This window comes from Bombus fervidus, chromosome 4 (assembly GCF_041682495.2).
Source record: "Bombus fervidus isolate BK054 chromosome 4, iyBomFerv1, whole genome shotgun sequence".
Taxonomy (NCBI): domain Eukaryota; kingdom Metazoa; phylum Arthropoda; class Insecta; order Hymenoptera; family Apidae; genus Bombus; species Bombus fervidus.
The window spans coordinates 3,856,649-3,883,893 of NC_091520.1; the positions used below are offsets into that span (position 1 = coordinate 3,856,649).

Sequence of the window (27,245 nt, forward strand, 5' to 3'; positions counted from 1 at the left end):
TTCAAATAAGTTTTATTGTTATTAAAATCATTGGAATATTAATACTAGATAAAAGGATTGTTTTAATTAAGTATGTTAATACCTCCTCCATCATATTTCTATGAAAATTTTATATTATAATAATATGAAAAATAAAAAGATAGTAATATAAGATGTATAAGATAAGTAAAAAAATACATCTTAAATATATCTTAAATGTGTTGAAATATACTTTGTATTATATTACCAGATTAACCAATAGAAGCACGCCATTTCCGCTCTTTAGTTGTATTGAAAATGCTGCCCAAAGATAAGTCATGTGATTTCCTTTCAACGCATTTCTCCTTCCTTTTAGTTGGATTAAGTGGAAACCGGGTGCTTGTTCTCTTTTATTGAGCTAAGGCTAAATCAGCGACTTGCACCGTTTTATTATCCCATCCAGTTTAACTATATATTATACAAGCAATAAACATGAATTCCAAAGCTGAACTTGCTTGCATTTATTCAACATTGATACTTGTTGATGACGATGTTGCTGTAACTGTAAGTACCAATCATACATGTGATTTCTTAATATCATGAATAAACTATGAATGTTTATGCATTTTATGAATTTTTATAAACATGATTAAAGAAATAGATTCAAAATATAAATTTGTTTCATCTACTAAATATTATAATAAGTGCTCTACTTTGGATATTTTATATATTATTGCTATTATTTATTACCGTTTGAGGCTTTAAGCAGATAGTACAGTCATTGGTTACGAATATGCACGTGTAATACAATTCTGATTACTTTCTAAATTATTACATGTATCTATGTTGCTATTGTATTAACATAACATTTTCTATCTTATGTACTAAATACTATTATATATATATTATATATATATACTGTAATACATTATACTATAATATAATACTATAATATATTTGGGTATTCTATATACTTTTACATGTTATATGCATTTTCTAGATTTTTAAAAGTTTAAAGAAGTTTAAATTTCCCAAAACTGCATAAGCATCAACAATGTAATTCCACAATTTTGTTTTATTATTTATAGTACCAAAATACAAAAGTATAATATAATATGTAATATATAAGAACGAAGTATATTTAATACTAATATTTAAAATCTTTGTTTATTGCTCAGGGGGAAAAGATTCAAACAATTTTAAAAGCTGCGGCTGTTGATGTGGAATCTTACTGGCCTGGACTTTTCGCCAAGGCTTTAGAAGGAGTCAATATAAAAGAACTGATAACAAAGATTGGATCAGGAGTTGGAAGTACACCAGCAGGTTGTAAAAATAGGATTTATAACATATTTAAACAAATTTTTTCATATATTATCCTTTGAGTATGATATTTTAATTATAATAATTCAACATATAATAGTTATTTCTACCTTATACATAATATAGAATATAGCATACTTAATTAATTTTACTATTTTATATATACTAAGTACTGCATATGTTGCATACAATATACATATATTGATAATGGAAGAAACGTGAATTAAACTGCTCCATTTTAGGCCTTTTCAAATTTTTGATCTATTTTGTTACATTTTAAGAGTATTTAACTAGTAATCTAAAAATATCAGTTTCAAATTTAGGAAATCATGAAATCGAAAGTTATGTCTGTAAAAATTGGCATTTGATAGCTTATTTTGACACGATATTGATTTCATTTAACAAGTCGGATCACTGACTGTAAACAGATACACATAATGATTACTTTAGTAGGTAAATTTGATTGGATTGTACAAATAATATGTTGAAAGTTAGTTGAGATATAATATGTAGAATTGATTTAAAAGATACTTTAATGTCCAAGTAAGTGCATTGACGAAAGATTGAAAAGATTAAAAAATCAAATCTTAATATATGAAATAGGATATATGTATGAAGTACACCTTAACTTCAATTTAGTCTCTATTGAAAAATGTAAAACACTGAATGTGAGCCTAGATATTTTTGCATAAATGTATGCTATTTGTATTTTAGTTGAGAATATTGTTGTATATCCTTCACCAACTATAGCTATATCACTATCAAAATTTTTTATCGAAAATTATAAATATACACAAAATAAGTTTAATCTTCCCAGATATGATAAACTTACATATGTATATATCGGTATCATTCACAAAAGTACAAATCCTCTACATCCACCATACTACATAAATTTATGTAGAGCGGTCAGCAAAAGAGGAAAAAGAAATAGTATTAGAAAATTATGAATCATATTTAGAAATGTGATTGATGTTTCTGTACGACAACACTATAGATCAACATTTTTTTTCATAACTATGAAATTGTATTTTCAAACAATGAGATTATTTTCTTGTTATCTTTTAAAGCACCCGCAGCAGCCGCAGCACCTGCTAGTACAGAAAGTGCACCTAAGGAAGAAAAGAAGAAAGAAGAACCTGAAGAACAAGAATCTGACGATGATATGGGCTTTGGTACGTAATATATTTATAACTAATATAATATCAATATTCCAGTTAAATATTAATACTCAATGATTATTATTATGTATTAGCTACTGATATTATGTATGATGACACGAGAAAAATGAGAATATTATTTTTTAATTACAGTATATTATAGGAAACAGAACTTGTTTTAATAAACATCTTTTTTTTACAGGATTATTTGACTAAATGTAAGGATCACAATGTATTGGTCCATTACCTAATTTGTACAGTTATATTGTACAATAAATAAAATATTTTGAAATTAAATCATCCAATGATATACATTTCATTCATTGAAAGATCCATTTCATTTATTTTCATCCTACTCACGATTATATTTTATATATTTTTTTTAATCATTATAAAATGTTTAAATTATATATTACAATTTTTTTACCCCACATTTTAGAGATTTTTTTATTTTTATGAGAATCACATTTTGTTTGTACCATTTACTATTAATTTTTGTACATTTTGATAATGTAAACAAAGTTTCATATTACAAAATATTCAATGCACATCTTTCTTTTGCTTTTATGAGAATTTGAACTTTATAAATAATTAATTTTTTTATGTAAAATGGTTGTTTTCAATTGTCTGAAAATTATATACAAAGTATATATAAAATCCTATGTTGGAATTTTCTAAATAAAATATCTAAAGAAGACATTGGTATTATTTAAAATTTATTCTGTGAAATATATTTTCTATATTTAATTTATTTGAAAATTGATGTTAAAATGAATGAGCTGCTCGAATACTAGAAATTAATATCACGTTTCATTTAAGAAAGACAAACTAATCATTTCTTCTTTTAGTAGTCATCTCAGAAAAAATTGTTACACACTAAAAGCCCAGTCACATGAATGTTAATTCAACAGATATTGTGGTGGACGTCGTAACATAGCCTAACTTTGGAACGAATATATATATATGTATATGTATTCTTGGTTAAAATCCTATACGTTATGAACATGCTGTGATACCTCAAAGAAAAAAGTGTAAAAACATTTTAAAAAATATGGCGAATTTGAAAGTCGTAAAATTTGTAGAAGCTTTCAACAAAATGTATAAACCTAATACTATAGGACTAATAACAAGAAATATACATGATGTAACTACAAAATCTGCTAAAAAGGTTACCCATACTGGTCAGGTAAAATAATATTGATAAAAATATATTTATATCGTTACAACTTTCCACGATACATAATATTTATTGTAATAAATATCGTTTATTTTGTAATAGATATATGATGAGGATGATTATCGTAATGTACGATTTATAAATAGACCAAAGGAGGTTAATGATAATTGGGCCATTAAATTAATAGCGGAAGTTCCTGCTGCACCAGTGAAAGATAAAATTGTGGCGTGTGATGGGGGAGGTGGACCTTTAGGACATCCAAAAGTTTACATTAATTTGGTACAAATTATATGTATTTACAACGTAAGTAGATACATTCTTTAATTTTATTTACAATATATAACTCTATTTTAGGATAAACCTGGTAATCATACTTGTGGATATTGTGGTTTACGCTTTTATAAAGAACATCATTAAACAGATAGGACAAATACATGTAGTCAAATTATATATTATATATGTATTTTAATGTATATTTAATGTTAGAAATATATATATAAAAACAAATAGTCTTTTATTTATCTGTTTTAAACTTTTTAGTATAAAATGATATTGTTTACTAAACATCAACTTCACTTTGGTAGCAAACTTTTACAAGGCTGTTTTCTGACTGCTCATGCTTAATGGTATTGCTTGTAATTCAGTTTTCATGCAAAGGAATTCACCACAAACGCACATTATGCTTAAAGATATAATATTTAAACACCACCAACTAAAAGTTGATGGAAAACTTGCATTGTATATCCAACAGCATAATAAATGTATTAAGTGTGCTGTACAGGCAAAATCCATACACTGTTTCGTCCTTTGTACTAACCACCACAGTGCGATTGCTCCAATTAATGCATTTAAGATAAAAATAATTATTATAAACTGTCCAGCAAAATCTCTAACGTGTATTTGTTTATAATGGAAAACATAATCCAATGACTTTGTGGATCCTATGTATGATGCAACAATCCAAATCCATAATCCAAGACAGAAGTACATCACAGTCTGGACTGCAATTATTTGAGATATTATAAGGAACGGATCCCACATTGTTTTACGGAATTGTCCAGAAATATTATTCATTGTTTATCTTTGAGATATTAATTTTGTCTAAGGCAGTCCTATGCTGTATGTTTTATACTTTATCATATTAAAGCTTCTTTTGATCTAAAACAAAAAGTAGAATTTTTAATTTATAGGAAGATGAACATATATTATAATTATCAATAAATTTATGATTTATGTTATAAATTATAAAGAAGATATGAAGGAGTAAAAATCATTATATAATTTTTAAACACATAAGAAACCAGCTTTGTTTAATTTACGACGGTTCATTAAATTTGTTTAATACTTCGTAATATAATTTAATTTAAAGCAAAAGGGTTTACTTCGATTATTCCACAGACATATACAATTATATTGATTCATTATATGATTATACAATGTATTATTTATGTTTGATATAAATTTATATAATAAAATATCACTCACATAAATTTATATAATAAAATATTTATGGTACAATTATGACAATTCAGACGTTTAAATTAATACAAATGGTTATCTACTAAATGAAAATGATGCTTTTTCCTGATACATACGTGTATACATAATATACTTATTTATTTATTTATTTATATATACAACTCAATCAGACAATATGACAGATTCAAAAGATCTAATTCCACTGGATCTTATGTGTTGGTATAACATAAAAATTGTGACACTGTATTATAATAACTGTAATTTTTAAACTTACTTCACATCAAAATGATTACCTTTTTCAAATTCTGTCATTTCATGAGATTTTGTTATAATGAATCTAGTATACATATATGTACTTAATATATAAATAAAGATGGACAGATATTTGGCGGTAATTTTAAATCTATCATTCAAAAGCATTTATACTTATTTGTATTGTGCTTTATAAAATTTATATAAAATTTTGATTGCATGATATTATATTATTCTATTATTAGAGAATCGTTATTAAAATTATTGTTATCATTAATATCTTTACAAATATAGAAATTGTCTATATTTAAATTACATTAATTTGTCAAACAATAAATTTAATTTCGTTCTATATGAATTACTACAAAAGTTGAATTTACATATGTGATTTACATATATCTTGCATTCTATTCATATATCCCGTTCTTAAACTGTATAAATAAAATATTTTCAAGGACAAAACTAATATATAATCTATATTCTTAAGAATATAATTTTAATAATAAAGTCAACTATGGTCATTATAATAATGATAAACACAAGTTTAAATATTATTGTATTACCCTACGAATATTAATAAACATGTATTTATATGACTATATCTGATTTAAATTTTTGTCCTAGATGATGCCTAAATGTATGCGATATTTCTTATATTGTAAATGCAGGGATGGTCACGGATGGATGAAACGTGGATGAAATAAAAATATAATATGATGAATATAGCAGTATGTGTCTAAATGCAGCATACTTATGTACATCTGATTATATATTTTAATGCACATACCACGATCATATATGTAAATAGGTCCCGACACTTGCTAGGGAATACCGTCCCAAAATTGAATCGTGTCTAATAGTGAAAAATCAATATGGAAGATCAACAAAGTTTGCGTTCTTGCGAGACAGACAGAGATGAATAAATTGTCTCTGTCTCTGATTGAAACATTCATAGCATGTCACTCATGCGCAAGACGAGAACTTTCTTGTCTTCCATGTTGATTTTTCACAACTAGTCGTGACGTCGCGATCTGTTTATATTATCATATTACATATTGCAATATGATGTAAGTTTGTTTCGGATCAGTGAATGAATTAAAAAAGTAAGAAATGGAGTTGTGGGATTTCATTCGCAATATACTTGGTAGGCGGAGATCAGAAAAATTTAATAATGGGTAAATATTTAAATAAACATTATTTATATCTATATTACGAACTATCTGTATTTCGATAGTCTATTTTCATTCATTTTCTACGATGTAATCAATTATAATCCTCTTTCTCATTTTGGTGAAACTGCAGAAAAACTAGCTACCCTTCGATTTCAATGAAATATTTAAAATATACTGTAAAACACAACATTTTGAATAACTCTTTCCTGTACATTTAAAGGATGGGTTAGCTTAGTTTCCAAGATATTCGCGAAAAACTATAGGTACCACTACAGTAAATTCTACCTAAAGTTGTGCATCTGTGGCAGTATTGGTTGCCTCCAGCCGCTTATCTTCGATAATAGAAACGAGGGTCTTTTCTACAGTCTCACCCTTATTTTAATTAAACTTGCATTACTAAATATTTCAGATTTGACGATTATCAAAATAATTATGGAGGAGATAATTTTCAAAACTCAATGTCTCAAATTGATATTCATGATGATAGCAGGTAATTTTTACTTTATATCTTATGTCAAAGTATAAAACCTCATATTATTTATATAAATTTACTGTGGAAAGTAAAGTGATGCTTTAAAGATTAGCTAAGAATGAAACAAAATGTTAAACAAATAGTAACTTGCACTGTGACTAAATTTAAGGTATGCTGCAAAATACATAATAAAAAAATAGTGAAGAATTTTGGAATTTCAAGATTTAAATTTATATAATTGTTAGAATTTAAAGCTTCTATGTATAAACTATCTTATTGAATACTATTTAAAACATTTTCTTAATTTTTTAATCATGTAACTAACAAATTAAAAATATGTGATTGGTGATAAGGACATAGCTCATATCTGTAAATTATCAGATGCATGCTAATATCAGTACACTCTTGCTTAGTTACAATGTTGATGAAATGTTATAATATATAAGTATTATTGTACAGTACTTAACCCAAAACTGTAACTCTAGTTTATTTATAACAAAAATTTATTCTAACATTTATGTTAATACATGTCAATTTGCTTTCCATGATATCTACATTGTAGGCAGCACCCATATTAAGTTTTAAAAGTTTGGGAGAGAATATACACAAATGACTTGGATAGTTCAATTGAGAAAGCACTTGTTTGGCAAATAAAAAATTCATGTATGAATCCCAGTTCAGCAACCTAATTGGCTGAATATTTTTCTTCCTACTAATTATAAAATGGAACATGTCTCAACACCTGATATTATGGTTATAATCAGCATTTACATATTTATTGATATTAGCATCTACTGCCCACAATGTATTTTTTATTTACTTTATACTCTTTTAAATGATTAATTTTACCATACAATCTCATATAATATAATATATAATAGATTTTTCGAGGGAGTCGCTCACTTTAACATCTTTAGTGACCCATTAGAAATAACAAGATATTTTGAGTCTCAGATAGAGAATATAATGATGAATTTTATTTATGGATTTAATAATGAAGGTATGTACATATAATTATTGTATTTAACTTACACGTAATTAAACTTAGATTTACATTTACATATTTTTAAATTTGTTTAGGTAATGATGCAAATACAAACGTATTTTCATTTATACCCTCACAGAGAAAATCTTTACGTGATAACATGTTGAAACCAAATAATGATCAGATGGAATTAAAATTAGATACAGATTTAGATGGAAAGTTAGTATTTAAATTTAATGAATTGCAGTTAATTTAATCATTTATAAAATAATTAGATATAATTGATAGACATAATTTATAATTGTTTGAAAAAATGTTGTATTTTTAACAGAGTCACTATAGATAATTTTTCCAATGTTTGGGGTGAGTCTGACAAGCCACAACTTAAAGTAGCACGACCTTCCATAATTGGAAGATCTATCAGGAAAGAATATGTTCGTAAACCTGATGGTACAATAGAACAAAAACAAGTTATTAAAGATCATGAAGGAAATGAGGAAACTATTATATCACACCAAATTGGTGACAAAATTCATACTATTGTTACAAAAATAGACAAAAATGGAGTGGAAACCAAAATAGAAGATATTTCTGATACAAGTAACTGTAAGTAATTTATATAAAATGTTGATACTGAATATATAATTGTTTACATTATTTACATTTATATATAATCATTATCAATTATTATAGTAAGTTTAAATATTTCTGCTGTTTTTAATATAATGAAAAAATGTGTGTAATGTTTATAGAAAGAGATGGGTAAAAGTAATATCAAATTTTTTAAATTATATTTTATAATGGTACATATAGTCCCTTTCGAAAATTGTATAATAAATCTATATTGTTTTAATTGTGTCATTATTTTCGAATATATCTCGAATATTTCTTATAGCTATTCATGTTTTTTTTTATGAAGAAATGTTCTTTTTTACATCTGCCATCCATCTGAGTTTTATTTTAGATTTTAATGTAATTTTCCGAGAGTTAATCATCCACTATTATTAGAAACAACAGAAATATTTAGAATCATTATATTAATTAAAATCATTCTACATGTAATTATATAGTATTTTTCATAGAAACAGTGTTGATTGATTTTTGTGTTTGAATATTTATTATTATATGAATGCAATATGAATTTCAGGTGATTTATTGGAAAAAAGGAAGTTACCGAATGAAACAGATAGTTTTCCTAATATTCATTTCAATTTCTTTTCCTGGGAAAAATTGTTTAAACCCAATCCGAAATTATAATCAAGTAGTATTTAAATAATAGTTATCTATAGTAAGAATGTATAAATGATTAATGAAATGATAAATAATACATTGTTGTCAAGCAATTTAAATTTGTGATGTATGTAATATGTAATAAATTTACTTCAATATAATATATAAAATAGTTTTATAAATATGTGTATTTGTGTAGAGGAGTAGATCATTTCTGCAAAAATAAAAAACCTTTATATTCGTGAAACGTGAAATGAATAGCGAACGGTATTGTGCGTATGTGGTATAATATATGACTATATACCTATAGTAAGCTTTGATTTATTAATTAGGTACAATTAGACACCCATCGGATAAGTCGGAGAATCTTGTTCATTCTGCTCTTCCTGATGATGCGTAGGTTAAGATAGCGTTGACGACGTCTCTTAACAACACCTTCAATTCTCTGTCCTGGAAGACAATTATATTACCTTCGACCATGAATGTCGAGCCTAGTAGGGCATCAAGCCGAGTATGGATACATAAATAAAAATTATTTGACATATAACTTAGACAGGTTATCGGGCTCTATCTTCGGGAATAGAATATCTGGGCCAGAATGGCGCATTACATCGGAGGGAAGTGTCCTACGGGATACACTAAGAATCGGCGCTCGGGCCAATTCTGTAGGACTTGCCGTGCGATGTCATCTTGCAGGTTCTTCTACTCACAGATACAAGGATCACTGGCAGGGAACCATTCAACAGTCGGGTCTTGACATGGTTCTCCATCAAGAAATCAAGGCTCTGAGTGGGTGAAACGTACGTCAAGATAGGGAGTTGCAATTCGCGGATTCTATAGGGTCAACAGTTGATGAAAGAATATTAGCCTGACCTTACTTACTAACTCTTAACGAACTCGATGCGAAATTACATGATGACACTTTTCGTGACATCTTGCAGATGTTCTGTATCAGGATTATGATTTTTTGATTCTTTATATAACATAAAAATATCAAAATTTCATGGTAGGGATGGATCATGAATTTATCATATGCATATATGAATATGATTTATTATTCACTCACGTTTCGGAATTTTAGACCTATATGCAAATGTGCAAGTTGTGGCTAACTTGGTTACTTCCAAATTTTTATTGTATACATTATACACATTATATATTTGATATATTAAAGTATAGTTGATGTAGGGATTGAAGTTATTGTTTCTTATATGTTTCATTGGGATGACTTCTGATGTGGAGCAAAAATTTCTGTTCTTCATTTTTTTGTTAATTTTGGGTTCCAGTATTATTTAATAAATAAGGAAGAAAGTTTTATAAAAGTGCTGAAACTTACCTAATGTAAATAAAATTGCTCAAAATTTAGTTTCGTACATATATATCACAAATCTTATAATTTTGGTAATCTTGTGATGAGGTACATTATAATATCATGGTCTAACAAACATATGCTCACATGTGGTATAAATGAATTCTATCTGTGGAGTGCACTAGACTAAAAGTGCACGTTTTCGTTCTGTGGTGGATGCGTATATAACAACAATTTAAATAAAAAAAAGTACAATATTTTATTATAAAATACGAAATATGCACAGCATAGATTTTACATATTTAATTTCATATATTTAGAAAAAATAGATATCAATACGTTTTACGGAATCTAAGGTATTTTTATACTTTTACATTCTCATTTAAATTTATCAAAAGAGATTTTTCAATTATAATACTTCAAAACAGATTTCATAATCATTTTCAAATTCTGCAAAGGACAGATTTTAAATAATAATATTGGGAAACAAATTATATCTTCTGTTTCTTCTCTTTTTAAAATACTTTTATTATTGTAAAAATTTTTACACAACCCAAAAAATGATAAACAATAAATAAAATGTAGTTACATTAAAATAATAGAAAGTAAAGAATAAGTTCATTCAATTAAAAGTTTACACTTTAATAGTTTGAGAAGATAACAGTAAATAGTTTCATACATTGTATACATTAAGTTATGAAACTTAGAATACACATTATATAGAAGTTATAATACAAGTATTTATATGTATTTTAAGTGATTTATCAATGAATGAGTAAACTTATTTTTTTTAATATTATTATAAATTTGTCATACATTTATTTTGTATTATATTACTGTTTGAATACACATTCCATGAATTTAATTTGTGTGCACACATATACAATTTTATATTGCATGCATATTAAATGTGTTAATTCTTACATTAATTACAATATCTATTTGTACATATACGGATGCATACATGCGCACACAAATTACTGTTGAAAACATTAACAAATTTCATGTTTATAGCCCTAAGATTATAATATAAAGAATACTAGAATTAAAAAAAATTCAAACTGATATATTGTAAATGTTATAAAAGAAATAGTTATAATATCAAACATTAATTTAATAACAATAATACACAAGCAAAACTCTGCACATAAAGGTGAAATTGGACATTATGGACTGGTTTGAATCAAAAAACAAATAAGTAAAAAATATATTCCACCACTTTTATACAGACATTCACTAATTTATAAAATATTTCTGTAAGCGTAAATTTATAATTTATAATTGTGTCATATCTTGAAATAAATTTATGTAAAATTCACTTTATACGTTAATTTATATAATAAGCATTTTACAAATAGAGATAGTCAAATATTTTAGTTTATTATCATTAATTTTGTTATACCACATTCTTACAGTGGTATCTGTTACAGAAACAACTGAAATTTATGCATTATGAATATTAATAAATGCTAATAATTTAAAAATATTATTTGTAAGAATTAAATTCTCATGATAAAATATAGTATTTTTTCGTTTATAATATTTCAAGCAGTAAAAAGAATTACTTGAAATGTAAGCTGTAATTATCAAACATTATTTCTTTATAGACTCATATGTTAAATATTTATAAATTATCTAGTTTATGCAAATAGCCATTTTCGGATCTAGTATTTTTCATTTCCTAATGTATCTAAAAAATTTTTTCAATATAGTTTTCTATAACTACTTAGGACAAAACATGAAATTGTTATTATTGAGTTGTCACATAAAATACAATATATTAATGGCTTAATATGTACAGCATTTGTTATTGTAATTTTCAAGCCCTTCCATAGGGACTGTTACTAAAATATCGTAGAAAGCATCAATATCTAACATTTAAAAGACAGAATGTATTTTATCGTTATAACTCGTATTCTCGTAGGAGAGAAAAACGCAAGAAAATAAAATAAAATTAATCTTTAAAAAATTAATTATTATAAGATAATTATTTTGGCATCTTCGCTTTCATTTTATTCTATGAATTGTTTATAAACTTTATTTTCTAAATATATACAAATTTGTTAATATTTTCTGTGCATTTCATTAATATTTTCTACGACTTTTACATGTCTAGGTTCCCTTACAACATATATAAAATAAATGAAATATATTTTGAAATAAAACATTTTCAATTAAAAAGAATATAAGGATTTTTTTATAAAGATGTAATACGAACGTCTTCAATTCATTAATTTAAAGAAATTTCTTTACTTAACAATTGTATCTTGTTATTGGGAACAAGATAAATAAAATCATTAAAACCTTATACCACTATACTAGTCTTCATCGCTTCATAGGCAGTGGCATATTACGTTTCATAAGGTATATTTCTAATTATTCTTGACCAAAACCTTCTGTTTCTTCAATTGCATAGTTTAACTTTTCTACTAGTTGATCATAACTCTTATATGGTGGTAAATCCAATCTATTGAAGCATGTATGTGATCTAGGTAGCCATGTATCCTTTCCTACTTTTTCTATGCAAAATCTTTGAGGACCATTGCTTCCTAAAGAGAATAAAAAGGAAGAACAAAAACAAAAAAAATAACAAAAAATAGTTTCAAATGTAAATCATCTGATTTCTATAAATTATTTCATATTTATTTAGTTATTGATGTTTACTACTTACCCATTAGTTCTGCAAATCCCCCAACAGGTACTCGACAGGTACCCGTTACAAATTGCAAAAGTCGAGCTCGTTTTTCACTATCTGTTCTTGTTACAAACTGAATAAAATATATAAATATAATAAATGACATATATACTGGATAATATTTTACAAATAATTTTGTACGCATAATAACGAACCTGCCAAAACCATAAGATTTGTTTGCTATTTCGTGTATAATGTCTATAAATTGTATTGCGTTGCCAGTCTTCTACATCTATTTCTTGCATGCCACAGAGCATAAGTTCTAATTCACGTTCATCAAAATATTTCAACCATTCCAATGGTACAACCGAATTAAAACCTTCCAAAAATGCTTTAGTTTGGTCCTCTATACCTCTGGTCATCCTCCATTCTGTCATTAACCTTATATAGTAACAATCAATGAATAATTATTTTTTAAGGTGTAAAATATTAACTTAATATTAATTATAACAGTACCTAATATACTCTTCTTTATTATCTTCAATAACTCTAATTTTGTCACCACCCTCCTTTAATTCATGATGTATTACTTGACCAAGAATTTCAAAATCCACACTATAATACAATTCGAGGCCACACTCGTCGATATTATTTTCTTTTATCCATACAAGAGATTTATAGAATTCTGGATCAATGGATTCTATATCTTTCATAACCAATTTCTTATTTAACATACGTTTATAAAACGGCATAGTGAAACCACTGTAGATAAACCGTCCATGATAAAGAGCCTACAATTAATGTATTTATATTTATTATATATAACATATTTTATATATATTAATTTCATTGATTTTATTAAATATAATATTATTAATAGTAGAAATTATCATACCATTGCTATAAATCTTCCAATGAATTTAAAATACTGTAAATGATCAGGATTGACATAAGATGCTGGATTGATTTGTAAGCTATAATTACTCTTGTTGGCATATTCAAATAAACAGTACATTGGATTTAATACTTCATGACTCAATAGGAAAAACCATTCTCTGAAACCAGAATTTGTTTAATTAATTTTTATTTTTATAAAATAAAATTTTTTCCATGGAATTGTTGGTTCAATTCTTACCTTGATACACCTCCATAATCTAACCCTTCTTCCCCTTTAAATATGATATATAATCTGCGCCTCAATGCAAAAGCTTCTGCATTCATTATTTGATGGTAAGAGTCTTCAAATAATGTCTGTCGATTGACGCTAATTTTTATATGATTCGGTAATGCATTAGTTTGACACAAGAAGCGAAATTGTGATAATTTCCATCGGAATGATCTTTCATATGCTCTTGGTACACGATAAATACCTTTAGGACTAAATAAAAGTATAGTAGTAAAGAACATAATGAGGCAAAAAATTAAACTAGTACAGATTGATAAAAAAAGATTACACAAACCCTTTAGGTGCTCCAGGTCTTGGATCCTGAAATGTAGTTGTTCTTGTATTATGATCTACAAAATATCGAACTCCATCTTCAGTTAATCGCATTTCCCAGCCATCTGGTAATGGTGGTTCATCAATTCCAGTTTCTTGTCCTTGTGTTCTTGGATCCTCCCATTGTGTAGTACGATTTTTATGATTTACATAATAAACTCTTCCTTCTGGTTGTTTACGTCTCTCCCAACCAGCAGGTAATGGTCCCAAAGCATCATCATCATCGATTATGGATGATGTTGATGGTCCTGCAATAGCTGCTTGATTTCCATGTGCCTATACATACATATTAAATTTATTTCTAAATTAAATTGTTAAATATCTATATTTTCAAAACTTAATGTAAAATATAAATAAAAATAAAATTATATATATGTTATAATTATTTATTACTTACTTGGGGATAAAGAAACCGTTGGTTACCTTGTTGTACCACATGCTGTCTTTCACCTTGCCAGTGTTGAAAATGTTGTAATCTTTCTGTATTTGGTATTTGCCATGTTGTAGTTCTTCTATTATGATCTACATAATAAATTCTGCCTCTTGGATCTCTACGAACTTCCCATCCAGGTGGCAGAGGCTGTGGTCTTTCCCAAGAAGTGCTTCGTGTCTTATGATCAACATAATACCTAATTAAAAATGTACCATAAAAAAAAGAATATTATATATTTTCTAAAAATGTAAAAATTGAATAATTTTTTAAAATAGTACAACCTTCTCCCATAAATGTCATATCTCATTTCCCAACCAGGAGCTAATGGCTCTTCAGAATGATTTGTAGGACCAACTTCAGCAAGTACTATTGAAGATTCAGGTTGAGTTGACTGACCAGGTATCATAGTAGTTTGTCCTGTTAATGGAGCGACCCGTTGTACTACTCGGGAATTTGAACGAGTAGTTGTAGGATTTGTATATTGTTCAGTACGAGAAATTCTACGTGCATCATCCAAGGATAATATCGAAGATGGGTCTGAACGTGCGATTCCACGTCCATCTGTCATAAGAAACACTGTAGGTTGTTCTAAATGAGAACCATCTGATAAAGTAAATACTACAGATTGCTCTGTCTGAGAATGTCCCTGACTATCAGTTAATCCAGAATTTCTATGTTGATCTACTCTAGAAACTGTACATCCATCTACTAAAGGAGTAGTATCTTGATCCATTCTCATAGTTCCATAACTATCTGAAAGAGGACCAGTTACAGATTGTTCTGTTCGAGAGTTACGTTCATTAGAAATAGGCTGGTCTGTTCTACTATGTGAACATATATCTGTATTAACTACAGTTAATTGATCTGATCTAGGTATTCCAACTGTTCCAGGTAATACTGTTGATTGTTCAAGTTGAGAAATATTACGACTTTCCAGGACAGAAACCTTTGGAAATTGTTCTGTACATGTACCAAATCTTCCATCTACTGTACCAAGTCTTCCATCTACTATACCAGATGTTGATACATGCTCTATTCGAGACATTTGACGTCCATCTGGCAAAGATCCTGTAAAACGTCCTGGTAATGTTACAATGGATTTATCTGCAGGCGATATTGCATGCCCATTTGATAATGAATTCGACGCAGCAGGCTCAATTTGTTCATTATTCTTATTGGCATTGGCCTGTTCACTTCCACTACTATAAGTAGAGTTCTGATAAACATTTGGTAATGTTCCATGAAATGTAGATGATGCAACATGTTTAGGTTCATGTAATCTCATGCGAGCACGAATCCCTCCATTAAGAATGCTACTATTACTAACAGCATCATTATTTGAAACACCTAAAATATGATTATGCTTGTACTTAAATTAAGACCAATTTCATTATTTATATATATATGTGTATATGTAAGATATATAATTAGAATATATAAAACTTGTTTTTATTACACATACACGCGCACAAAAGTTTTATGTAATTTATATTATAAAATTATTCTGTATGGTACTTCATTTCAGAAATCTATTACTTATTAAATACATAAAAACAAAACTCAGCATGTATGTTTAGTTTATATTTAAAATTATTCAATCATTTACTATACATTATAAAGATATTTCAAGTTCAATTTTAAATAACTTAAAAAAGAAGACATCTCCTTTCATTTTTCCAAATTAAATAATGAAAAAATTTGTGTATTTTCTGATACTTTATTTAAATGCAAATAACACTTACTTTAAACATATTTTATTATAACAAATAAATAAAATATAATGATAAGTTCTATACAGATGATTGCAAGAATATCTTAAAAATAATTTATACTTTAATTTACACATATCACATTTGCTTTTTATGTATGTAAATAAATATTTTGCATGTAAATATTATTTATTCATTACTACATCTTTACTTATTTCTCAGTCTGTTAGTTCTTCCAAACCTACACTAATTATACCTACCTAATGATAAAGCAATAAGAACACCAGCACTAGAAGTATCTTATATGTATATGTATGTAGCAAATATGTGCAGAATATGTAGAAAATATATTTTTTATGAAATCGTAATATGATTATCTATGATTCTCTATAAAAAATTGATTACTTAGTGATTCTAAAATATTATACTGCAAATTCAAAGCCAATCATAGTACATCATACTACACTTGTTAATCTGACCATCATTGAAAAATTATTATGAAGTTCTGTAAAGATGTGATCGTATAATTAAATATTTTAAATGTATGTGTAACATTGGAAATTAAATAACCTCATTCCTTATAAAATTAAAATTAAGAATACCCCTATTTAAAACATTTAAAGTAACTTTCACTTTTCCAAGAAGAGAGAAATATTATTGATTTTTAAAAATTAATATAAATGCTTTGAAAATTTTATTAAATTCTATAATAGACAGCTATATTTGAAATGTCATATAATGTCATATAATGACATACACTACATATATTAGATCGTTCGAAAAGTTTCTTTTGTTTTATAAGGAAATAATGGATGCACAACATTTTCCGTTTTATATTATTTTATCGAATTACGTATGATCCAGTTTGTAAAATAAAGATCACAACATTTGACAGATTAGGTTTCATGTTTGTATAAAGATGCATTGTTGTAAAAGACGTGTCTGTAAAAGAAAGACACTTTTCGGACAATCTAATAATACTTATCTAGATAATACTCATTATCCTGGTATTCTTTCCTTAAAATTTTGTAAAAATTTCTGTCTCATTTATCATTGGCTAAAAATTATTTTGTTCATTTATTATTTAAAAATTATTATATGCTTGATCTTAATTTCTTACCATCATAAGGCATATAGCCAGATTGCGTCTGACACGATGGTGATTCATTAATAGTTAGTGATGACGTATTTGGCATGTTAATTCTTAATCCATCAAATACTGTAATCAATTCTCCAACCTTACATAACTGAGAATCATGTTTATTTTCAGTCATTAAATCAAACGTCACTTCCATATTTTCTAATTTCCCATTATAGTGAGATAATACTTGAGAAAGACTTATTTTTTTTTCTCCAATTAAAGTATCTTTTCGGAATGTACTGTGATCTAACAATCGAAAATGTAATTGAGAATATGGAGTTACAAGTATTGTAAATTCCTCGTTCCATTTTGGTTGATATGTGGATTTTGAAACTTCTGTCTTCCGAGGACTTTTATCATCAACAGAAAATTCAATGTAAGGATTAGGCTTTAAAAATGTAGAACTTCTTAATATAGCACCTTCAACTAAAATAACAAAATTTTATTATATATACTTAAAACAGTATTAATATTTAAGAGTAATATTATATAATTTGTTTTTTATGTGTTTTTTAACAATTTTTATATGTTTAATATTTATCTGGTAAGTAATTAAAATTAAACTACATTATATTGTAAAATTATGACTGTTAAATTATGTAAATGTAAAACCATGTACATGTATGTACACATATTCATATATATACTACTATGTATAGGTATTTGAACACTTCCTATATCTTCTAAATGCATAAATTGTAAAAACTGAAATTTTTATATTTTGAGTCTACTCTCTGTTCTTATAACAACCACCAAATTTTGTCTTGATTGGACACAGATGCTACTTGAAACTTTATCCCAAATAAAGTTCTTTAATTTAATTTTTATCTTTGATCCTAATACAGTATCTTAAATGCAATTAGTAGAATATGATAAAATTAAGGTAGAATAGGTAGGATGAAAAATACTTCGAGAGAAACATTTAAGATAAGCAACTAAGTGTATCTGTTCAACATTGAGATTTTAGAATAATAATAAGAACAAGTGTTTCCAATCACATTTTAATAGTTTATGTATATTTTATGAAGAGTCATGTATTTATTACAGATATATGTGGAACTTGATTGATACATGTATATTCCTTGTTTTAGTTTTAGTTTAGCGGAACATTTGACTTCAGTTATGACAAGAAATAAAGAATTAGCAATAGAGAAATATTCTCTTATCATAATGTTAAACATATAAAAAAAATATCTATGTTCAGATTGGACTGCACCAAGTATATACTTATGCACGATAGTGCATGAACTATACAATACACAAAATATGTTAAATATATATAATAATAAAGAAGGATATAAAGACTTACTTGTAATGCTTAATTGGTGAAAACCAGACGATGCCACTTCTTCTTCACAATGAGACATTGTATACAATTTAGTATATTTTAATAAGATAATTTTTGAGAATTCATAATTTCTTAACTATTTATATGTAAGTTTTACCTGCAATATTTTATAATCTTAATAGTACAATTAAGTATCAACACCCTTCTCATAAGTGCATAAATAAAAATTACAAAAATAATTTAAGGTAAAATTAAAGGACGTTGTGAAAACAATTAGTACTATGTTAAAACAAAAGAGATACTTAAACCAGTATCGTGAGTTGGTAAATTATGCTGCATCAATATATAAATTACCAAAATAAATACGTATTTCAGATATTTTATAATGGCGATAAAAACACTAAATAACATGTTGTGAAGAAATGCACTTACATATATAATTAGTAGTAAATACACACATTACCGATTAAATACAGTATAATACGATTTAAAAAACTTTATCGTTTTCACATACTAAAAACACTACTGCTATTGGTATCCTTTCTAATGATCGGATATTAAAATACTCAAATAATTATAACACATACAGATGTATTTATCATGATTGTTGCAAGTGTATCCAGCTCCAATGCATTGCCTGTATCTAGGATATTAACGTTTGTATGACAGAAAAGGTTCTTTCACACTTACAATTTTTATCATAGAACTTCGTTATCAGTAGGTCACCATCTTTTCACGCATCAAAGGTAGGAACCTTTTATAATATGCAAATCACTAGGTATAAAAGTATAGCATGTGGATGCGCGCGCATATATTATGTATTTATCTCACAGAAAATGTAAGCTGTATTAAGTCTCTATATTTCGAATTCCCTAGAATTTAATAGCATAAAATATGAATTTACTAAAAATATAGTATATAATTCGTGAATGTTGGACATGTCAAAGTATTTATTTGTTGTAAAATAAGTTGTTGAAAATATTTAATAATATATATGTACATAAAAGAAGTAGAAGGAAACATAAACATCATAATTACGAAATTGTTAAAATATGTATGCCTTATTACGTCATTAAAATTATTATCAAAATGAAGTAAAATGATTGTTACTTTATATTAAAAAGAAACAGAATGATATGTGGTATATTCAATATTTTAATTTTAGTTTTGATAATACTAAAAGATATCAGTTTGTAATATTGTAAGAAATCATTAAAAAATATTATGAAATGCTACTATTATGAAATGCTAATCTAAAATGTACTCTAAAGATTGGGCTTTTACGCTTCATAATAAAAGTGAATCTGACAACAATATTAGGAACTTCTTCTTCTGATATAAATATAATCTAGCTAGTTCTATAACCTATAAATGTTTATTTGTGTAATATATGTATGTTGTGACAGTAAGTGATAATACTAACTATATAATACTAACTATAAAACAATTACAGTATAATGCAACAGAATGTATAATAGTGTATGTGAAATAGACTCTAAAGTCAAAACTCTTAAATACTTATTTTATATCTTTTATTTTAGCTTTTTACAATATAATATCTTTATACAATGTTTTATAAATTAATAACATCATTACATTGATGTGTTCATGACTGTAAAGGAAATTATGATAGGACTTCAAAATCAAATAATTGTGTTTCTGTTTTTTTTTTTTTTTTTATTTCCAAAGAATGAAGAATTATGAAATCCTAGCACTTATATTATTACTAAAAATTAAAAACGATAATACATTACCTCTAGAGTGGTGTGCGAAATTTATCATGTTTTACAAATATTGACATGAAAATTTTTGTTCGTATTTGCAAAAATTCTAGTTATTTTTCGTGGGTTATTCTTATTGCTTATTTATTTATGGACATAGGAATATAAGAATCGAGCATAAATGCTAGTTCAGGCAAGGAGTGTGAAGTTACTTCCATGGAACTGGGAAAACATGGTCAGGTGATACTTTGAGGCTACATTGGTTATTGGTGACTTAGTGACTGTCTCAATGATATATGTCAGAAGGAGAAAACTAGTTACACTAATTTACTCTTACTTGATGAGATTAAGAGATTGCGTTTGTGCTACCACGACTAATTATCAATGCTGCTCCAAAATACTACGTTCCCCGCTACCCAGAAATAGTTTCACCGCTCCTCATTCATTACTCATTCCCTATATTCCTATGTCCATGGCTCATCTTCACTTATGCTATGTATTCACTTAACCTCTTTCATTTAGACAATTTCATTTTTTAAATACTTTTATTTATTTATTTTTGAAGCTATATGTCAGTTCTTCTTTTGTATTACATTTACATTCCCTTTAAACAGTATAAATACTTTACATACAGGCAAAAACTTATTTTAAAAGTTAAGTATATCTCTATCAATTCTTTTAAAGAAGAATTAGTGATAATCTACTTACTTCACTGCAATAAAATAGGACTTTCGATGCATGCAAAAGCAGTGTTGCCATCACGGTCGTGTATACAGGTTCGGCTATGATCATATTTATAAACAGATCCAACATTCATATACCAGAATCAGAGAGGTAACTTCTTCTCTGATATTCCCCAACAAGTCTCCAGCCTTGTTTATATGTATGACTAGCCTGTGTATATATTCTTTAATAGTATTTGAATGATATTTGAATTATTGATATTAAAGATTACAAATTTATCTCGACGATATTGTATTCATATCTACCGTCATGATATTTCTCAGTAATATACTAATATAAAACATTAATAGAATTATCATCTTCATAATATAATTATTAAACATACATTTGTATAGTAGATACATTGTAATATGGATAAAAGCATATAACAATTATCAAATTGTTGTTAATTTAAACTAAGGAGTTAAAATTGTTTCAATAATTTTGAAAAGGGAGAAAAGAGAAGAAGAAAGAGATAGAGTAGGAAACAAATACTATGTATTTCTTATTCTTAGAAAATAATAGTTCCACTTAACCTATATCAGCAATATTCTAAAGTACATAATTGACTAAAAACAGTGAAATGAAATTTAATTAATCGAAACTCTCAGTTACTCTCTATAATGATGTAAATTATCACTTTTTTTTAGATAAATTATAATGAAGTTTACGCAGTTATTATATAAACAACACATAGGTAAAGCAATAAGATATTTATGGCAACATCAACGAGAAAGAACTGTGCAAGTAACTAAAACAGAAAAAATTTTAAAATCTATGAATTTTACAGTACATGATGCTACAGAATTAATATCAGCAAAAAGGTAAAATACTTCATATATCACTGAGGTATAATATTATAATATACATCTTATTTAATTTGTTATTTTAACATTTATCTTTCATTATTTTCATATTTATTTCTTTATACTTTATGTTGTTTGTTTCATAAAATTTCTAGAAAACATTGTTTTACCTAATTAATAATGAAAGGTTAATAACATATTTATATCCTTAATCTAAATAACTTCATAACTTAAATCATTGGATGTTACTTAATTTTAAAAATTATTTCGTCAAGTGACATAAAATAATATAAAAATAATTTACCTAACTTGCAAATTACTCTATAGAAAGATTATTTTGAGAAAGATATTGCTCAATGTATTTACTTTTTGTAATTTTGGACATTGTAGGAATTTTTACAGTTAAATGTATCTTTTGTATCGAAATTTAGAAGAATATTAAATTATAATTCTCATTATTCTTATAATCTTATTAATAATTATAATATTTTACTTTATAAGAATGTACTTTTAAGGACATTGATATCTATAAAAACACCAATAATACTATAATATAACTGTATAGAAGGTTACAAACTCCTTTTAAGATAAATATTTAGCAACAAATGTTATTAAATATTCTTTTGTATTCTACGAAATTAATAAATCCTTAATAAAGTATTTTGTTTTCATATATATATATATATGTTATTAATTTTTCTTTAGTTAATTGACTTAATATATATTTATGAATTGAGAAACACTTTATTAATTTGTAGCTATAAAGTTTTATTATAAATACGTTCCTTCTTTTTCATACTAGAATTGAAAATTCAACTATTTTTAATAAGTCAGAACCTAATTCCAATAGTAAAAGTTGTTTGATAATTGAAGATTGGAATGTTCTACAAGAAGGTGTACCACAAGCATGTGTATTAACGAAAACCCTAAAACTTGATGATGCATTACCAAAGAATATACAAGAGCTAATTACTGACGTTCCAGACAATGTAGATAATTTATTAAAAAGGTATATTAATAAAAATATAACTATGTTTCATATAATTTCATTAGTTGTTGTATTTGAAATATACAACTAATGATTTTCTTTTCTCAATTTAAAAATCATTTTAATTACTCAGATTTGTTTATACATCTGTAATATATGATGCACAGCAAGTAAAATTACCACGATTGAAAGATCCTAATCGACCTGCTTGGGTGTTTCCAAGAGTATATGGTATATCTAGTACAAGAAAAATGTGAGTATGAATCGTTTGTATGATTACATTTACCTCATATTTTTTAATTTAAAATTTTAGTTCTGTAACAAAAAATATGTTGTAGGCATAATTTAACAAAGAAGTTTTTACAACTTTGTGAATCATTATGTGGATTAAATGATGTACAATACAAATCAATAGTTCATGATGGACTTGTATCTATGTGTATAGGTATATTATTAAAAGAAAAATATTATAAAATATACATTAAACTTCATGTATTATATGTGTTGCACATTCATATATAATATTTCTATTTTTAATAATCATGCAAGACAATAACATTATAAAGTATTTGACTTTTTCAGTTGCAATTATTATAAACCAACTTAAACAACCAATATTTATGATTCATGACTTTAAAATCATTAGTTTTATAATTTGTACAAGTTAATTAATATATTTAATTAGCACATTTTCGTGTATATGTCTATTCACAAGCTCGTAATTTGTTACTTCGTATATTTTAGGGAAAGAAAACGATTTTATAAAATTTTCCTTAAAAATGGATATAATGATGACATCTTCGATACCTCTAGCACCTATAGCTGATGTAAATATGGATAACGAATATGCATTTCCTAATCTTCACCCACTACATTGTACTGTTGGTTTATCTAAATTAGATATTGATAACACTGAGGATTTATATCGTAAGTTGATTATAGTTATAGAAAGCTAGATTATAGTTTATAAATCATAATTAGAAAATTTAAACATGTACATTTTTAACATTATAGCAATTGATACGGAATCGCCATTAATGAATGTTCACACTATTTTTATAAATCACAATCCAGAGGAAGTTAAAAATATAACTGAATTGCCAGTCACTGAAGATCAAATTCACGCACGTTCAATGATGAAATCATTTACTGTAGCAGCAACTTGTGCCCGGCAAAAGTTTGGATTAAATGTGAAGAAGTTACCTGAACCTATTGTTGTGCAATGTGTTCAGTCAGATGGACAAAATTTTCATTTCTCTGTATACCAACTTAATACCTTAGATATTGATGGCAAAAAAGGAATCAAAAATTTTTGGTGGTCAGAACCATCAATAAAATTATATGAAAAAGCTCTATATGAAAATGGGCAACCTTGTCTTACAGGCTACAATCGTGATGTTTTTAATAGATTTCTTGCATTTTATAAAAATAAATAAAATAAGATAATTGTTGATAATAAACTCGTACATCATTTTTAAGAAAATATTCAAATTTTATGTACCTATAAAAATATTTATAGTTCTTATTCTATCAGCTTTAAAATGATTAAAATTAAATAATCTCGAAGTTTATTATAATTAAACGTATAATTTATTTGTGTGGTCACTTCTATGTATTATAATCTTAGTGTATATATTTTTGTTTTATTAATTATATGTGTACTTTGTTAATATGAACATTTATTATATAATAGTTAACAGATTTTTAAAAAGGGTAGTAGCTTGGATATTTGTATTAATTTCTTTCTGTTTTATTTGATAGCGATGACTAGTTTGTGGTTTTATCAAATGTTTTGAAGAAACGTATGGTTTAATATGAAAATATGGATGTTGTAATGCCTGAAATAAGAAATAAGAAATATTTTAATTTTTGTTAGTAATTGCTTGCTGTATCTATTTTATTACACACTTCATCAGCTGTCAGACGTTGTGATGAATTGTAAATAAGAATTTTACTAATTAGATCAAGAGCTTCTTGTTCAGTATCTTCAAGAATTTCATCCCATGATATTCCCTTATGATATGGAAATGTAATTTTGTTATAATCAGGTAATATACTTAAATCTGGCCATGTTTCTGAGGTAGGAGAACCTAAATATTTTAAAACTATTGCTAACTGCTCAATATCTGTCTCTCCCTGTAAGTTTGATGTTTACTATATAATTCATATTAAAATTACCACCAATAATAGAGTAAAAATAGAAATGTCTTACAGGAAATAATGGTGATCTGTTATATAATTCTCCAAAAATGCATCCAATAGACCACATATCAATTGCTGATGTATAATATCGTGCACCATATAATAATTCAGGTGCTCTATACCATCTAGTGGCAATTTGGTGAGAATATGGTTTTGTTACATTCTTCCACAATAATCTTCCTAAACCAAAATCAGCAATTTTCAAAATACCTTTTTCATTTATTAGTAAATTAGCAGGTTTTAAATCCTAAAAATAATATTTTAATACTTTCACTATAATTCAATAGAATTTTAAAGGTAAAAAGTAAATAAACCAAAGATTGAAAATATATAACATTCTATGTATAAATTTAATATGTATGTGATTAAAGTTCTTCAGGTACACTTATTATTATTGTTGTTGTTGTTGTTGCTATTATTATTATTATTATTATGTTTAAGTTTATATTAAAAAATATAAATACTTCGTACTCTATGTATTATATTTTTTCCATGTATATATGCAATGCCCTCTAAAATCATTTTTGTATAAATTTTTACTTGAACTCGAGTTAATAATATATCATTGTCTTTTATTATTTCCCATAGTCCTGTCGGCATATATTCAAATACCATTATAAAATCTAAACCAGTAGGGAAAGCATCTAATAACTCTATGACCTGTGTTAAACAATCTTTTTTATTAAATTTATTTCTATATTATTAATAAGGAAGTTCTTTTTTATAAAATTTTTTATATGAATTATATACGTATATGTTATATATAAAATAATTGAGATAAACATACATTAGGATGTTTTAATTGTTGTAAAATTTTTATTTCTCGAATAATAGATATGGATATACCGTTATCAATATTCTTTAAGAATAACTTTTTTAATGCAACATCCTTTTCTGTTTCCACATCATGTGCTTTTAAAACAATACCTTGTGCTCCTTTTCCAATTTTCCCTGTGACTATATATCTATCCATATTCAAGATATTTATGAGTTAATACCAATTATAATATTAAGATCATTCCACATTTTAGAGATAAATAAGATTGTTTTTATTTTTTAACAAATATACTATATTTGTTAAAATATATGACATAATTTTATAAGTTTATAGTACATATATTTTCTTTCATTGAAATTTTTATCTCTTTCTCTCTCTTGCTCTCATTGAAATTTATGGACATAATTTAATAAACGAAAAGCTGAATAAATATATTGTAAAGCTTATACGTAAATTATTACGTTTCCAGGTATATTACGAGGTCTCCGTTTCGTTACATAGTAACGTTAATGATGTCAACTAATGGTTTCCATAGTTACAATTGAAAATGCTTGACTAACCTTATCTTTGGTTAGCTGTGATTAAAGCCTGTTTTCCACTTGCGACTATTCGCGCAGGACGACAAAATTGTCGAATGTGACATAATTTTCATCAGACGACAGAGCAGTCCTGTGAGACTATAAAGCATGAATATGGAATATATACGTGCCATACCCACATGCAAAACAATCATGTTACTGAACGTCATTTTGCTGCTAGAATGTACGATTAGTCGCAAGTGGAAAAGAGCCCTAAATCTTTCCAAAGCG

The 27,245-nt window shown here is 26.3% G+C and overlaps 7 protein-coding genes across 17 annotated transcripts; 4 read left to right on the plus strand and 3 right to left on the minus strand.

The window, feature by feature from the left end:
* Positions 1 to 306: 306 nt before the first annotated feature.
* On the plus strand, positions 307 to 2,735 carry Rplp1 (ribosomal protein LP1). The gene is made up of 4 exons (XM_072002340.1): positions 307 to 522; positions 1,137 to 1,281; positions 2,349 to 2,453; positions 2,641 to 2,735. Exons 1-4 carry the CDS (start codon positions 451 to 453, stop codon positions 2,652 to 2,654), a joined length of 336 nt encoding a protein of 111 aa, XP_071858441.1. The 5' UTR covers positions 307 to 450; the 3' UTR covers positions 2,655 to 2,735.
* A 652-nt stretch (positions 2,736 to 3,387) lies between these two features.
* Positions 3,388 to 4,118, plus strand: Nd-13a (NADH dehydrogenase (ubiquinone) 13 kDa A subunit). The gene is made up of 3 exons (XM_072002338.1): positions 3,388 to 3,624; positions 3,718 to 3,894; positions 3,970 to 4,118. Exons 1-3 carry the CDS (start codon positions 3,490 to 3,492, stop codon positions 4,030 to 4,032), a joined length of 375 nt encoding a protein of 124 aa, XP_071858439.1. The 5' UTR covers positions 3,388 to 3,489; the 3' UTR covers positions 4,033 to 4,118.
* On the minus strand, positions 3,891 to 6,256 carry Sys1 (Sys1 golgi trafficking protein). Of its 6 annotated transcripts, none has more exons than XM_072002333.1 (2): positions 6,134 to 6,256; positions 3,891 to 4,773 (listed from the first exon to the last, which is right to left on the minus strand). In XM_072002333.1, exon 2 carries the CDS (start codon positions 4,687 to 4,689, stop codon positions 4,207 to 4,209), a length of 483 nt encoding a protein of 160 aa, XP_071858434.1. In that variant the 5' UTR covers positions 4,690 to 4,773; positions 6,134 to 6,256; the 3' UTR covers positions 3,891 to 4,206. The 6 variants fall into 6 exon arrangements, with proteins under 6 accessions (XP_071858434.1, XP_071858432.1, XP_071858437.1 ...); XM_072002331.1 differs by lacking the exon at positions 6,134 to 6,256 and adding an exon at positions 5,211 to 5,442; XM_072002336.1 differs by lacking the exon at positions 6,134 to 6,256 and adding an exon at positions 5,388 to 5,405.
* Positions 6,257 to 6,271: 15 nt separating this feature from the next.
* Positions 6,272 to 9,405, plus strand: LOC139986755 (uncharacterized). Its single transcript, XM_072002330.1, has 6 exons — positions 6,272 to 6,521; positions 6,928 to 7,008; positions 7,872 to 7,990; positions 8,071 to 8,194; positions 8,307 to 8,581; positions 9,123 to 9,405. Exons 1-6 carry the CDS (start codon positions 6,457 to 6,459, stop codon positions 9,230 to 9,232), a joined length of 774 nt encoding a protein of 257 aa, XP_071858431.1. The 5' UTR covers positions 6,272 to 6,456; the 3' UTR covers positions 9,233 to 9,405.
* Positions 9,406 to 11,135: 1,730 nt separating this feature from the next.
* Su(dx) (Suppressor of deltex) lies at positions 11,136 to 19,973 on the minus strand. Of its 2 annotated transcripts, none has more exons than XM_072002318.1 (12): positions 19,651 to 19,973; positions 19,240 to 19,375; positions 17,910 to 18,356; positions 15,362 to 16,427; positions 15,045 to 15,276; positions 14,610 to 14,923; positions 14,285 to 14,527; positions 14,045 to 14,204; positions 13,666 to 13,940; positions 13,365 to 13,590; positions 13,186 to 13,282; positions 11,136 to 13,063 (listed from the first exon to the last, which is right to left on the minus strand). In XM_072002318.1, exons 2-12 carry the CDS (start codon positions 19,295 to 19,297, stop codon positions 12,891 to 12,893), a joined length of 3,291 nt encoding a protein of 1,096 aa, XP_071858419.1. In that variant the 5' UTR covers positions 19,298 to 19,375; positions 19,651 to 19,973; the 3' UTR covers positions 11,136 to 12,890. The 2 variants fall into 2 exon arrangements, with proteins under 2 accessions (XP_071858419.1, XP_071858420.1); XM_072002319.1 differs by having other exon boundaries at positions 19,806 to 19,971.
* Positions 19,974 to 21,654: 1,681 nt separating this feature from the next.
* Mrpl37 (mitochondrial ribosomal protein L37) lies at positions 21,655 to 25,335 on the plus strand. Of its 5 annotated transcripts, none has more exons than XM_072002327.1 (7): positions 21,655 to 21,773; positions 22,313 to 22,486; positions 23,271 to 23,477; positions 23,590 to 23,709; positions 23,795 to 23,901; positions 24,201 to 24,383; positions 24,471 to 25,335. In XM_072002327.1, exons 2-7 carry the CDS (start codon positions 22,323 to 22,325, stop codon positions 24,890 to 24,892), a joined length of 1,203 nt encoding a protein of 400 aa, XP_071858428.1. In that variant the 5' UTR covers positions 21,655 to 21,773; positions 22,313 to 22,322; the 3' UTR covers positions 24,893 to 25,335. The 5 variants fall into 5 exon arrangements, with proteins under 5 accessions (XP_071858428.1, XP_071858429.1, XP_071858427.1 ...); XM_072002328.1 differs by lacking the exon at positions 21,655 to 21,773 and adding an exon at positions 21,803 to 21,822; XM_072002326.1 differs by lacking the exon at positions 21,655 to 21,773 and adding an exon at positions 21,812 to 21,945.
* LOC139986754 (cyclin-dependent kinase 20) lies at positions 25,024 to 27,128 on the minus strand. Its single transcript, XM_072002329.1, has 5 exons — positions 26,446 to 27,128; positions 26,130 to 26,318; positions 25,669 to 25,905; positions 25,365 to 25,592; positions 25,024 to 25,294 (listed from the first exon to the last, which is right to left on the minus strand). Exons 1-5 carry the CDS (start codon positions 26,629 to 26,631, stop codon positions 25,139 to 25,141), a joined length of 996 nt encoding a protein of 331 aa, XP_071858430.1. The 5' UTR covers positions 26,632 to 27,128; the 3' UTR covers positions 25,024 to 25,138.
* Positions 27,129 to 27,245: the final 117 nt, after the last annotated feature.

Bases quoted from the DNA above. Each gene is read 5' to 3' on its own strand.
- LOC139986754 (XM_072002329.1), bottom strand. From the start codon at position 26,631: ATGGATAGATATATAGTCACAGGGAAAATTGGAAAAGGAGCACAAGGT. The intron at 26,319-26,445 runs GTATGTTTATCT...TGTTTAACACAG, and splicing joins AACAATTAAAACATCCTAAT to GTCATAGAGTTATTAGATGC. The intron at 25,906-26,129 runs GTACGAAGTATT...TATTATTTTTAG, and splicing joins GAAAAAATATAATACATAGA to GATTTAAAACCTGCTAATTT.
- LOC139986755 (XM_072002330.1), top strand. From the start codon at position 6,457: ATGGAGTTGTGGGATTTCATTCGCAATATACTTGGTAGGCGGAGATCA. The intron at 6,522-6,927 runs GTAAATATTTAA...TAAATATTTCAG, and splicing joins TCAGAAAAATTTAATAATGG to ATTTGACGATTATCAAAATA. The intron at 8,582-9,122 runs GTAAGTAATTTA...TATGAATTTCAG, and splicing joins TATTTCTGATACAAGTAACT to GTGATTTATTGGAAAAAAGG.
- Nd-13a (XM_072002338.1), top strand. From the start codon at position 3,490: ATGGCGAATTTGAAAGTCGTAAAATTTGTAGAAGCTTTCAACAAAATG. The intron at 3,625-3,717 runs GTAAAATAATAT...ATTTTGTAATAG, and splicing joins AGGTTACCCATACTGGTCAG to ATATATGATGAGGATGATTA. The intron at 3,895-3,969 runs GTACAAATTATA...ACTCTATTTTAG, and splicing joins CAAAAGTTTACATTAATTTG to GATAAACCTGGTAATCATAC.
- Sys1 (XM_072002333.1), bottom strand. From the start codon at position 4,689: ATGAATAATATTTCTGGACAATTCCGTAAAACAATGTGGGATCCGTTC.
- Rplp1 (XM_072002340.1), top strand. From the start codon at position 451: ATGAATTCCAAAGCTGAACTTGCTTGCATTTATTCAACATTGATACTT. The intron at 523-1,136 runs GTAAGTACCAAT...TTTATTGCTCAG, and splicing joins ATGACGATGTTGCTGTAACT to GGGGAAAAGATTCAAACAAT. The intron at 1,282-2,348 runs GTTGTAAAAATA...TATCTTTTAAAG, and splicing joins AGTTGGAAGTACACCAGCAG to CACCCGCAGCAGCCGCAGCA.
- Mrpl37 (XM_072002327.1), top strand. From the start codon at position 22,323: ATGAAGTTTACGCAGTTATTATATAAACAACACATAGGTAAAGCAATA. The intron at 23,478-23,589 runs GTATATTAATAA...TTAATTACTCAG, and splicing joins GTAGATAATTTATTAAAAAG to ATTTGTTTATACATCTGTAA. The intron at 23,902-24,200 runs GTATATTATTAA...CGTATATTTTAG, and splicing joins ACTTGTATCTATGTGTATAG to GGAAAGAAAACGATTTTATA.